The sequence below is a fragment of the Drosophila novamexicana genome, unplaced genomic scaffold (genome assembly GCF_003285875.2).
Source record: "Drosophila novamexicana strain 15010-1031.04,08,12 unplaced genomic scaffold, DnovRS2.1 tig00004555-arrow-pilon, whole genome shotgun sequence".
Taxonomy (NCBI): domain Eukaryota; kingdom Metazoa; phylum Arthropoda; class Insecta; order Diptera; family Drosophilidae; genus Drosophila; species Drosophila novamexicana.
In genome coordinates, this window is record NW_020825052.1 from 2,012,561 (window position 1) to 2,026,435 (window position 13,875).

At 40.3% G+C, this 13,875-nt stretch overlaps 1 protein-coding gene across 3 annotated transcripts in view; it reads left to right on the top strand.

Moving 5' to 3' along the window:
• The window catches only part of LOC115770080 (prolactin-releasing peptide receptor), a 31,930-nt gene that overhangs the window by 6,906 nt on the left and 11,149 nt on the right, over window positions 1-13,875 (top strand). For 2 of the 3 annotated variants that reach the window (XM_030715188.1, XM_030715186.1), the window contains exon 2: window positions 6,920-9,012. In XM_030715188.1, the coding sequence (XP_030571048.1) occupies window positions 7,201-9,006 (1,806 nt within the window). In that variant the 5' untranslated portion in view covers window positions 6,920-7,200 and the 3' untranslated portion in view covers window positions 9,007-9,012. Of the gene's footprint in view, window positions 1-6,919; window positions 9,013-9,064; window positions 9,765-13,875 lie in introns of those variants that run through there. The other variant, XM_030715189.1, reaches the window with a different exon arrangement.

Consider the following 13,875-nt stretch of genomic DNA (forward strand, 5'->3'; position numbering starts at 1 on the left):
GGTTTTACCCGCCGCCGCCATGTGCCATCTCCCATCTCCCATCTCCCATCTCCCATGTAGCGCGTGTGTTGTCCAAGGCAGAGGGGGGAAATCGACGGCGACGGCGACGGCAAAAGGTTGTTGGGCAAACAAATAGCGTCAAAAGACAAGGGAAAATCGCTTGGATGGTCGAGCAGGAAGGTCCTTGCTTTGGTTTGGTTTTGCCTTGTTGCTCACATTGCTGGTGCCAGCTGAAAAGGTTAAACGCCTAACCAAGTGAACAATATAAACAATGAAAAAGCACAAATCCAAACAGATAAAAGACTTGAATGAACGGGTTAAGCATTAAAGATTGGTCGATTAGAAAAACTTGAACTTTGTTCTTGAACTTCCACCATTTTCCCAGGTATGTTGCGAGTCAAGAAATGTTTCATTATGCTTTTGAGGTTGCATCACACAACAGACTCTACAATCTACTAACTCACTTCAAAACTATTTTATTGATTTTAATTTCGTCTAAAAGTCGGCTAAAAACTTTTATTATACAAGTCCAACCTTTGATCAAGCGGTGGGAACTGTCGATTCTAATTAAAATTATTTTCATTATCAACAATTTCCAAAATCAAAGTAAGTTGCAAACTTCCAACTAAAATTGGTCTCGAAATCCTTTCACTCAATTTCGGTTTATGTATAAAAAGTTTAGTTTAAACGGAAATTTAAACTTAAGCCAACATTTTTTGCTGCCAAATTTGAGCAGGATAACTAAAATACTTTCTGAAATATGCTACTGAGTAACTTTAGAACGAAGCTTAGTTTGAAATAAAGTTGAAAAGTATCATGCCTAATTAGTAACTTTTAATTGATAACAACTTTAAGCCTGGCTGTTAAGCATTTATTCAAGCATCGAACCGAGCAAAGTGTCGCAGGAAGCATTCAACTATTATAAAATTCAATTGTTGTTTCGCAGAATAAAAGAAGACAATGCCAGGAGACTGACAGTGTGACAGAGAAATCCATAGACAGACAGACAGATGTTGATAAGTATACATATGCAGACATGCAGACCTGTCAGTTCTCCTTGTTAGGCAGGCTGTCTGCCATTTGGAAAATTACTCATTTTTATGCATGTGCGCCCCGGAGACCCACCCCCTTGACGGTGGCCCCTTTTGGTGAGATGGTGAAGCAAATGACACTCAAAGTTCAACACTGCCATCGTGTCCTTGGCATTTCATTTTAGCCATGGCTTGCGTTTTGGTTATTACTGGCTTGGCGAGGCCATATCAACTCTCTCAGTGCACACATGAATGTACGAATAATTCTCAATAGTTGTTTTTTTTTTTTTTTTTTTGTTGCTTAGTCGTGCGGCGAAACGCATCGCCTGCAGGCAGACAGTTAGACAGTTGGAAAGCTTATGCCATGTCATGGAGCATTTAACCCAAAAACTACCAGCTGACAGTCAAATTCAAATGCTGAGCTCTCTCAATGCATTCCGTGCATGCTTTGATGTCATCTAAACTTGTCTTCTAGTCGATTTCAATCATCTTTGAGAACTTAACAAGTAAGTGTCGAGAGTGTCTGACTAATAGATATCCAGTTCTCAGCTTCGAAACTGACACTCGCAAACGGACATACGCAAAATGTATTCTGAATTGAGTCTTTAGTCGAAAAGTATTCAAAGAGAGAGATTGAAAGATCTTCTGGTAGCCTATATACCAAAAGTCTTTAGCTTTAATAATCGAAATGGAATGGAAATTTGAACAACTTATTAGAGCTACTTTCTTCTGCCTGATACACCTTTTTCACGCCGTGTACAGGGTATACAAATGAAATTATGACACGAACTTTAATGGACTTGAAAACTTTACAAGTGATAAATTACCAGAAAACTTTTAGCCATACTTTTAATCACATATGAGGACTTAAACTACTTGGTGGCATGCGGCAAGCACATGATAAAGAAATTCATTTTCAGCCGCAATATCTGGTTTCTTGGTGACATAATTAATTTTAAATTGTTATACAACTTGACTTGCAATTGCCAGAGCAATTGAAAGCGTTGTTTACTTTGATTAAAAGTAAATTTAATAATAATATATTCAGCAAATATGGAAATGAAATTCTAAAAAAGAAGTCAAACAAATTTGTTAGCTTATAATTGCCCGGCTACACAAAGCGTGTAGTAGCCGTAATTGCTTTACATATTCAAATTATATTCGAGAGATTTGGAGCCATAACAGAACACGCACAGACACAAATCCTCAACGACCACAACGACAACAACAGCATAAAAAGCACAAAGTCCATTGTGCGGCAAGTTTTGGTTTGATGCGTTTACATATTTGCCCAGACTTAGTCTCGAGTTCCCCGTTTGCCGTCTCTGCATGCCTCGTTGAACCTTGGCCAAAAATGGCCGTGTAATTTGTATGAAATTCGCCTTCAGACTCGAGAACTCTAAGTGCTCCGGTGATGGCAAACATTTCAAATTTCGAATGGAAGAAAAGAAATATATATATATATAAGATAGATGGGAAACAGAATAGAGCACTCGCTCACATAGGCTGAATTGTTGCCTTATTTACATTTGGCTCAGGGTCTTTTTTTGCGTTTGTTTGCAAGAGGCGTGAGAAGGAGGAGGAGGGGGGCGGCGGTCTATTCGGGTCACTCAATGGCCGTAAATTCATGCAAAAACAATCTTATTAATGGCTATAGGGGCCACCCCGCATGCCCGCACACAGATTGTGTTAATAATGTTTAACTGCGATTTTTATACGCGTTTTCTATTTTTTGCTGTTCGCCTTTTTTGTTGCTATTGCTGTTGCTGTTGTTGTTATCAGCGCCTGGATTTCCTGTTGCTGTCTGCTGTTGTTTGCCAATTTTAGCCATTTAGTTTGATTTCAGTGTTATCTTTATGTGCTCCCGCTTATCGTTCTACCATATATACCCAGTAATGCGCTTAGCCCCATGGCCCAAGGGCCTAACAGTGGGCACGACATTTATCACAAAATACGACAACCCCCGGGCTCAGTTCGCTCAAATCGCATCAACTCTGACAAGTAGTTGCTGTCACGCGAGGGTATTACAATTCATGTACACACTTTGGCGCAGCAAGGTGCTCTAGGAGCTACAAAGTGATGTTAAATTATAATTTATATAGTTTTTGTAATTTTATAGTCAATTCCATGAAAATTCAGCTTGAAATAAATCTATAACTATTTCATTGAGTTTTCCAATCATATATTGTTGGCAGCATATTAAGACTTCGGCATATACTTAAATAAACTGAGGGTATTTGCACTTCATTGATTTTTTTGGACGCATTATATTTATTATGATTGTTTTATTTGAATGCTCTCGAATTTTGTACACAATTTATGAAGTATATCATAAAAATTAAATGCAAATACTGAGTCACTCAGATGTTTAACGACTTGGCCTCATCGCGAGTGCATTGTGCGCTTAAATGGAAATAAATTCTCTAATTAGTTGTTGAGCGCATAAATCAGCAAATAAATATTCCGGCCACACATATGTACATACTAAATATGTGTATGCATATTCACATAGATACTCGTCGATGAATAATGCTCGAAATTTCAACAATTTGCAAAGTGGTCGTCGCTGTTGGCATGAGCAATAATTTTAAGTGGTTGCTGTTGTGTATTTTAATTAAATATTTTTTGTTTCCAATCGAGACGATTGGATATCATGACATTTACACTAAACACATGTTTGCATTTCAGTCTCTCAATTGCCCATCTGTCTGTCCGTTTGCCTGACAGTCTGTCCGTCCGTCCGTTTGTTTGTTTTTCCATCCATCAGCTGTTCAGTAATTTCTTTGATGCGTGGCAAAACTTTCGCAACTAGGAAAACTATCGCAAGAAAAACTTTGTAATTAATTATCATAAAAATAGCCAAGTTGATTAGTACAAAATGCTAAGAGGCGTGTGCTGCCCATCATCATCATCATCATCATCATCAGAAGCAGCATCATCATCATCGTCATTCTCAACAGCCAGCTGAGCATTGATCATACACAAGACCAGTAGCTGGCAATTTTGGACTGAGCTACTGGCATCATTAGTGGAATTTATAGCCAAGTTAATGGCATAGTTCTCTCGAGTAGCTGTGTGTGTGTGGGAAACAGCTTAAAAACTAGTTAAGGGCTGCTTGGTTGTGGCTGAGTTACTTTTTGTTATATACATTTTTCAGCTGTAAGCAACGAAACTCGTACGAGTCCTACAGGCAAGCATTGTTCTACAACAAATGGTATAAAGTTGAATAAAATTAAATAGAAAGTGCTCGACTTGAATTCTCAGAAAAACAACAACAACAACAATGTGCAGACTATTTTTACGTCTCATAGTTGATTCATTTAAATGAATTCAATAGAATTTCAGTTTGTAATTAAAACACAAATGCCTTTGGCAAAGGAAATTAATTTTCTTGTGCTAATGCACGTGTGAAATTAATTTAACAGAATTTGAGCTTTCGAATCGTTGCATACGAATCCTAACTAAATTACAATGGGCTTAACCCAACCAGACAATAGAAAATAAAAGTGATAATAGCAAGTGGAACTGTTGGCCCTCTTCCATTAAATCTGATGTTAGGGAGGGTCATCCTGACAGCCGTTCCATCTTGTGACAGGCCGGAAAAGAATAAAAACCCATAAAACCTTTCACGTGCGCCAAAAAGTAGGCAACATATGTTGTACTTATAACTGATGAAGAAGAAGCACTAGATGCCATCTATTCAATAAATGTTTCACCTAAAAATTAATGATGAAAAAACAGCACGGTAAGCTGCCATTAATGTGAGTGGTGTTTGGACTACCAAACGCCTGGCTTCATTATAACCCAGCCCAGATGAGAGATAAATTGTTCTGAAAAAATGGTGACAAATGCATCAAAATTAAAAATACCAAGTGCCGCAGCAGACGTCGCCCGAAGGACGCGTCAAGGAGCTGACGAGAATCGACGGGATGACACACCCAAGCTGCTTTGTGCTGCCTTGTTAGTAATGATAATGTGGAGGATAAGCACGATGCCGATGCCGATGATGAAGATGATGATGACGAAGATGATGATTATGACGAGCTTGATAATGATTTTGATGATGTTTACAGCTTGAGTAGTTGCCGCCTTTGTTGTGGCCCCTTGTCTGTCGGGCAATCGCGTAATATAAAATTCTTAACGGCCATTTTTTACGGAATTTCCCGTTTTCGCAGTTCGTTTTATGCAGCGGCTGCCCCGTGGCCGTTTGTTGCCAACCTGCGGATCTAGCCCCGATTTCGGGCAAACGCTTTGCACACTTCCGCCTATTAATTTATCAAAGTTATTATATTTTTCCTGGGCCCGCGGCATTCATCAATTTTTGTCATTCCTTCATATTGAGGATTCTAATGCCACAAAGCAAGAAATGTGATGAGAATGACAACAATTTTTTCAACGTCTCGCCCTTTTATTGGGTTGACAGCTAACATAATTGAATTGGCTTACAGAATTTAAAATATTTGACTAGAAATTAACTGCCCTCATTTGCACTTGATGATGCGACTGTCTTTGCCGCTTGCCACAAAACATTGCCATCGGATGAGAAAGCCGTATTAAAGTGTTGTTGTTTGTGCAGAGCAACTCTCAAAACTGCAGAATACCAACTGATGTTAACCAAAATCCGATTCGCATTCGCATTTGCATTTACATGAAGGACGCACCGTCAGCAATATCACTCGACCTGATTATGACTAAAGAGCATGGGGCATGCAGTCTACTCAGTTGTTCATGTGTTGTGTTCATCTGCCAGTTGCAAACTTTGAAACTTCTATGAAAAGGCAGCTTTCATGAAAACCATATTCTAATTAGCTTTGGAAAATTATCAAACAGTTTTTCAGGGCTAAATTAATGTGGTCATGGAACGGAAATTGAAGTTCTCGGAAGCTTTACAGTGAAAGCAAACTAGAACTTCTGTCTGTTGAAAGTATTTTTAATTTGTTTTTCTTCAAATAACTGGAATTATCTAAGGGTTGGGTTATGCTCATTCAGCATAGAGTATTGTCTAATATTTGGGTTTGTAGTTTCTCTTAAAAACAACAAAATAATAAAATCATGCACAATTCTGTAATAAACACTATATGTGCAACAACGAGAGAAATTCCTTAACTATCTAACATCAAAATTTTTAAAATGAATTTTATGGTTTTGCATTTTGTAGAAATTGTTGTTTTAAATAAAACTTTATTAAACATATGTGATATGCTGATGCTAATTGTGTAAAAAGCTGAACTTGAGATAAATATAAAGTCACCAGCTTTGAATGCAAAAGATTTTTTAATTGTCAGTAGTTTATTTATACTCCTTAGTTTTTGTCTGACTAATCATAAACGACATTCACACAATTTCGAGCTGTACTCAGTCGAAGAACTATCAAATCATCTTATTATACACCAGATTATATAATCTGGAGTAAAGACAATTGCTGATTTGTTCTGACGCCATCGCCGTGACCTTTCCAACTGTAGTTATATCAATTGCCCTTAGACAATATATATAAACTCGAATCCTAATGCCACACTTTTACTTCCGGCTTGGCGCATTTTGCTGCCACATTGTTTTTAATAAAGCCAGCGCCAGCCTCCACCCCCTCTGTTGCCCCTAGCGCTGGGACAGTGTGTGTATAAGGGCAAGTGAGAAGGCAAATAAAATAGATGCCAGTCAAGGCAACAGCTTAATCCATGGGACAAAGGCGAAACAAAAGCGCAATGCACAGCGGTGCGTGCGACCCAGAGTGGAGCGAAGCGGGGCGGGGCGAGGCAGGACAGAGAAGAACAAAGTTTGTTTCAAATTCCAACTAAGAACTAATTCCGTTCGAAGAAACTTTTGCATTTTATACAAATCTAATGCAAGTTGTATACTGATTTTTCATTGCGCTTCTTTCTTTTTAGAGTCCATGCAATTAGCAATGAGCCACATATTACAGGAAACTTTTTGAATGCGAAAAACATTAAAGATACAGATAAATTTGAGACGTGACTGCGCCCAGACGACGGATATGGCTGCTTAAGTGGCGCACTTCCGGTGAATCCGGACAGGAATAAGCAACAACAACCAACTCAAGCACAGCCGCAGTTATAGCCTTGGCCGCATCCACAGCCACCTCGGCCAGCTTAATCTCAATCTACAACTGAAAAGCGACTCATTAGGTATCCAAACAAAGTCCTTAAGCATGGCCAATGTAAGCAACGAGACGGTTAATGCTTGGCTGATCTCGGTCAGCACTCAGTTGCCGCATGTACTGGGCTTAGATGTGGGCGTCAATTGGAGCAGCAGCAGCACGACCAGCACCACAACAATGGCCACGCCCGGCAGTAGCATGGGCACCACCACCTCGGCGAGCACGGCGAGCAGCCTGTCCAGCGATGCGAATGCGGACGCGGCCGCGGATGCTGATAAATCGGGAATTATACACAATCAGTTCGTGCAGATCTTTTTCTATGTACTGTACACCACAGTGTTTGTCCTGGGTGTATTTGGCAATGTGCTTGTCTGCTATGTGGTGCTCAGGAATCGTGCCATGCAAACGGTGACCAATATATTCATTACCAATCTGGCGCTATCCGACATTTTGCTTTGTGTGCTGGCCGTGCCCTTTACGCCATTGTACACATTTATGGGTCGCTGGGCATTTGGGCGTACTCTGTGCCATTTGGTTTCCTTTGCCCAGGGCTGCAGCATATATATATCGACGCTGACGCTGACCTCGATTGCAATCGATCGCTATTTTGTGATCATATATCCGTTCCATCCGCGCATGAAACTCTCCACATGCATTGGTATCATCGTAAGCATCTGGGTGATCGCACTGCTGGCAACGGTGCCCTACGGCATGTACATGAAGATGACCAACGAGGTGATGGATAACACCACCCAGCTGGTTGGCGCCAATCAGACGAGCAGCAGCCGGTATGGCAATTATGGCCTTGTCACGCCCGATGCCACATCGGCTGCCCAGGCCTACATGCAGGTCATGACCGACGGCGTCACTGTCTGCGAGGAGAACTGGCCATCGGAGCATTATCGCAAGGTGTTTGGTGCCATAACTACGACGCTGCAATTTGTGTTGCCATTTTTTATCATATCCATTTGCTATGTATGGATCTCGGTCAAATTGAATCAGCGTGCCAGGGCCAAGCCGGGCTCGAAGTCGTCGCGACGCGAGGAGGCGGATCGGGATCGCAAGAAGCGCACGAATCGCATGCTTATCGCCATGGTGGCTGTCTTTGGTCTCAGCTGGTTGCCCATCAATTTGGTGAACATTTTTGATGACTTCGATGACAAGTCCAACGAGTGGCGCCTCTATATGCTGTTCTTCTTTGTGGCCCACTCGATTGCCATGAGCTCCACGTGCTACAATCCCTTTCTGTACGCCTGGCTGAATGAGAACTTCCGCAAGGAATTCAAGCATGTGCTGCCCTGCTTCAATCCATCCAACAACAACATCATCAACATCACCAGAGGCTACAATCGCAGCGATCGCAACACCTGCGGCCCGCGTCTGCATCATGGCAATGGCGAGGGCGGCGCTGGCGGCAGTCTTGATGCTGATGATCAGGATGACAATGGCATTACACAGGAGACCTGCTTGCCCAAGGAGAAACTGCTCATCATACCGCGCGAGCCAACCTATGGCAATGGCAACGGTGCCGTCTCCCCAATACTCAGTGGGCGTGGCATCAATGCAGCTCTCCTGCATGCCAGCCAGCCACAGCAGCAGCAGCAGCAACAAGTCCAGCAGCAGCAAGTGGAGCTAACGAGACGCATACGCCGGCGCACAGACGATGACACCGACTTTATAGACTCCGGCGATGAGCAGACGGTGGAGGTGCGCTTCAGCGAGACGCCGTTTGTCAGCTCCGACAATACGACGGGCATCAGCATGCTGGAGACAAGCGAGACCCAGTTCCAGGACTCAGGAGAGCTGCCCGAATTGAGCGCTGTTGTGGTTGGAGATACCTCCAGGCGATGTAACTGAGACAGGGTGAGTACCACGAAAGAGTTTTTGTTATGCAAACAATTGAAGAAAGCTTTAGGAGTGGGTCTGTCAAAACACATTTCTCAAGTGATATGCAGAATATTTAAAAGTGTTTATGGCTAATGCACTTTATGGATAAATGCCACTCAAAATCAATTTCACATATTTCGTCTGTATCAAAATTGAAAAAGCAGCAGCATAATTTATTCAGAGCGAAAGAAATGTCAAAAATTTGTGCCATATCATCATATGACGGCATCATGGAAAATTTTAGCTCACCACAAAAAAGAAATCAGCGCAAATATTTCGATGATGCAATCTATTTTCTGACAAAGCGTTGCCCCATAAAACTAGGTTAGGAACCTGCATGAGTTTCATGAGATTTGCAGTACCACAAAGCGCTCTTCATCAAGCATGGAGGGGTTGGGGCTTTGAGGTTCGGCTTATGGCGCACAGAAGCCAAGCAAAGCAGAGCAGCATTTGGCATGAGTTTCTTATGCTTTTTGTGCTGGCAAATTTCATTTGCTTAGCTCTAACTCGGTTGCAGTCGACGATGGTACGAGTATTTTCAACCAAGTCAAGCTAATAAATCAACAGTGAGTGCGAAAGTAACTGCTACTGTTGGAACTTATCGCATGTCATTGCACAAATCTAGTCCAGCAGCAGAAAAATTAATTATATTTGAAGAACAAAAGCAAACATATAAATTAAAGATATGTCGAAACTGTAAGAAAAAAAATTCAAATTGAAATGTTTTTACCATGAACCGAACCATTAAGCAAATGAGTTGATTAAAAATCATGCAAAAGGCACACTTAAACGAATTCAAATACAAATTTTGAGGAAGATGCATAACATGCGTATATTTAAAGTGTTAAAAATGCAAGAATATTTATAAGAAGGATTTTACTTGAAATATGCTAATACAATTTGGCATACCATTATTTATAATTTTATTTATACTTTCAAAAAGTTCACAGAAAGACTCTAACATGACAAATTGAAAGTGCATTAGACATTCGTTGAAGGTAAGCGTACATTTGCTTCTCCTTTTAGATTGTGAGTCCTAATCTACATTTAAAAGTCAAAGTAAGAGCTCGAGAGAGACAGCTTGAAAAAGACTTGCAATCGATTAGAAAAATATGTTAAACGTGCCGACCCTTTGGGTCAGGTGTTCTCCACAATATGCTGTTTACCATAAACAACAAGTGGAGCAAAATTTACAGTCACAACAACGACAACAACATGTAAACAAATAACCACTACTGTAGTCAGATAAATGGCTTGGATAATGGTCAACAGCCGGTGGCCAAGATAAGGCGAACTCTCCCATAAACATAAAGCTTTGACGCAGTATAATTTACATTTGGCTTATTTATTTATAATTTTTATGGAAAGCACATTATGGTGCTATCTGTCTGTGTCTGGGACTGGATCTCTGTTAGAGCAGCGGCATACTTGAACCGAAATGGCCAGTCATAAAATATATAAATAGCGCTGGCATTGAAATTTTATTTGATTAAAAGATGATTTACTGTATTAAGAGGCCATGAGAGTCCGTGGCGGAAGCAACAAATTTTGATAAATTGCATAAAATCTATATCCACAAATAGAACTACGTAGTACTAGCAGATGTTCTAGATAGAATTATATAGAATAAGATTATCTTTGTGCTGGTATGTAAGGAGCTTATAACTGGAAACTTATATTTATTTATTGTTCACGAAATGCGGAATAAGGGTTTTCTATTAGGAGTACAAATATTCTTTATCCATCTGTCTGTTCAAACTTTTAAAGATATCCTTATTAAACTTAATAGAAATAAGCTTCCCGAATATAAAATTCCTTTCAATTCAAATTCAACCGAAAAAGAAAAGAAAGTTGTGGAAAACTCAGCAAAAAACATCCGGAACTGAAATTCAGCTGTTTTCAGCCTTTTTCCATCCGACAGAGTTCAGCTTGCCAAGCAGCCTTTACAAATATATTCCTTAACATTTGTATACGTTCACTCACTCATTATCTAGATACATACATACATAAATTCAGATAACTTGTTGTTGTTGCTGTTTACATTTTGGCCATGTTTGCGGCTGGCTTTGAAGCCAGACCGAGCTAAACATATGAGCGCCATTCTGAGATGTCCGAGAGGCCTTTAATTTATGAATAATTCAGTGCGGTCGTTAGTGGCACACACTATGCTGTTCAGTTCCTAATTACCCGCTGGCATGTGGGCCGCCATTATGGGTCACGTGGGTGGTGTGAGGGCTGGGCCCGGTAAATAAGCTGAATGCACGGCTTGCGTTGGACGGAAGTGGGGTGGGTGTAACGTACATACAAAACGAAAAAAAAAAAATTCCTTGAATGCTTGTGCTCAGACTCGGCTTGGACGTGTAGTTTGGTATCTCTGCTCCCTAAACAGACGCTTTGAATTATGGAATCACGATGGTGGTGACTGAACGGTAAGTGATATAGTTGATGGTCCCTGCTCGGTCCCTGCTCGGGCGCCAGCACATTTGATGCATTATGCATGAGAACTGCAACTGGAATTGCAAACGGCAATTGTCGGACTTGCAGACAAAGTCAGCGAAGTGAAGTCGTAGTGGGAGCCCTTAAAGGAATGGCAAGGGGTCATGAACGGAGGGGGGCTGACAGCGAACGCACCCCTTTGTGTGGCGTCCCTGTAAACAAGTTTGCCAGCGAGTTAGTGCGAAACTTTTTACAACTAAATTGTATTTTGTTGTTTGCTGTCTGGTTTCTGCGAATGGCAAATGGCCCAGAACTTGCCTCTGCCTGATGGAGCAGGATGCGCTGCGGGAGGTATATTGGACAAGCTGACTCTATAGAATGCTAACTTTACAATTGCATATCAAGCTATCCTTTTTTTCAGCTGTTTCTGTTGCCAGTTTGTTAGTTTTAAAATGCCATCATTTTTGTGCCGCACAATGCGGTGGCTTCTGCTGCCTCTGATAAGCTTCGTTGGCCAACTTTTCAGACAAAAACTGTAAGCCGAGGCCCATCATTTACTGAAAAAGTTCTGGCATCTCCATTTCATGTAATCAATTTTGCAACAATTTAGAATATTCACCGCACTAAGTTTGCAGTGCTGAAATGCCAGAGCGAGCCGCAGTCCCTTTTGATAATAAACTCGGATATTTTGTGTCAAGAAATGCTTTATGCAATCACAAAGTTTGTTTGCAGTATTGAACATGAGACTGCCCGCAGAACGGCTTCAAATACCAATCCCATTAACGTTAATAGAAATGAAAGGGAGACAAGAATTTATTTTTAACAAATAGTTGGGAGCAAGCCCGGAATTCCAAGTATGCAACAGAACCAAAGCAAATTTTGTGTAAAAAATATTTGATTAAAAGTAAAAAATACCTTTGAGCCCAATGTAAAGATTAACTTGGCCCCAACCATCGCATTTATTTTACCCCATATGCTAGATGAAATTCGCGGACAGGAATTAAATATAGCCCGCAGCTTGATATGGAAATATTAACGGCTTGCAATATTTTCAGTACATCGGGAAAATAGAGGTTTAACGAAGTAAAGTTTCTAGTTAAATTAATGGATGTGAGTAAACTGGTTTTTGTGCTTGCAGCTTTAGTTAACTATATTGAACTGCTTTAATTTTGTTCTAGAAGCGAATTTTTTGCATTTCCAATGCCAATCAATCACACTAAAAGCGCACAAGTGCGTTGTAAAATCTAAAGAGCCTGATTAAACCAATACTAAATTGTTGCTTATAAAACTCCAACATAATGCGCCACGCCCCTCTTTTTCGAGAAAGGCAAATGTTTCAGTCGTTATTGTTGTCTTTGTGTGTTGTGTGTGGATTTAATGGCTACAATAAGAAGGTCTTTAGCTGCTTGAGGTTCATACATAAACATACACACACACACACACTAACACATGTAGAGTATAAGATGTTTTCGATATGTACTTACAGTCAACGTAAAATGTTTTGGCCATAAAAAAAATGATTGCCGTGCTTTCATTTTTGTATTCGCGCGATTTTAGCAGTTCTTAAATTCGGTTTTGACGTGTCATGAAACATGTGTTTCATTTGCGACTAGAGGGTCACGGGGGCGGATTAGGGGAGAGAGCTTGATGATACGCATTTATATTTTATAGCCTCACCATCAATATGTGTATTAGCCCAACGGATTCATGTTGACGGCAGCTGGTGCATAAGCCAACTTGACTGACAGTCAGACAGTCTGGCAGTTGGGAGGAAATAAAAGCGATTAATGAAGTTCCCAGCGCCAAATGGCAAGTCTCTAATTGACGTTTGGAATCGGTTGTCCCTTATGTGGGCGCCTGCAGGGAGCTATATAGCTGCTGTAATCGATAGCGGATCAGCTGTCTCCGAGATTAAGAACTACGCCCTTTGACCGACAGATTGGCATTACAAGGCAAATCAATGTACGAAGCAAATACACTAACTTGACAGTGGAATTCTTGAGCACTCTACAAAAATTTTAAATATATAAATAAAAACAATAATGTTAGTTAACATGTAAAGTAGACTTATCAAATGTAAATGTAAGACGCTCATTGCTCATAGAAACAGAGAGAAAGAAAGGGAGAGAGAGGGTAGAGAGACAGAGAGAGAGAGAGAAAGATTGAGACTTTTTTATTGATTTTACTTATTGGTTGAGAAATGAGGATTTAATAGATCGGTAAAAAATCATTTTACGGACCTTTCAATGTCGATAAGGCGTACATTTAACATTTACAAAAAGAAATAATAATTATGTACAAAATAAACATTATCATTAAAATGTACCCAATTTTCCAGGTGAATATTTTGAAAGGTGAGAAACAAAAGTTGAAAATGAGTTTGTAGCTTATTAGATATTTTAT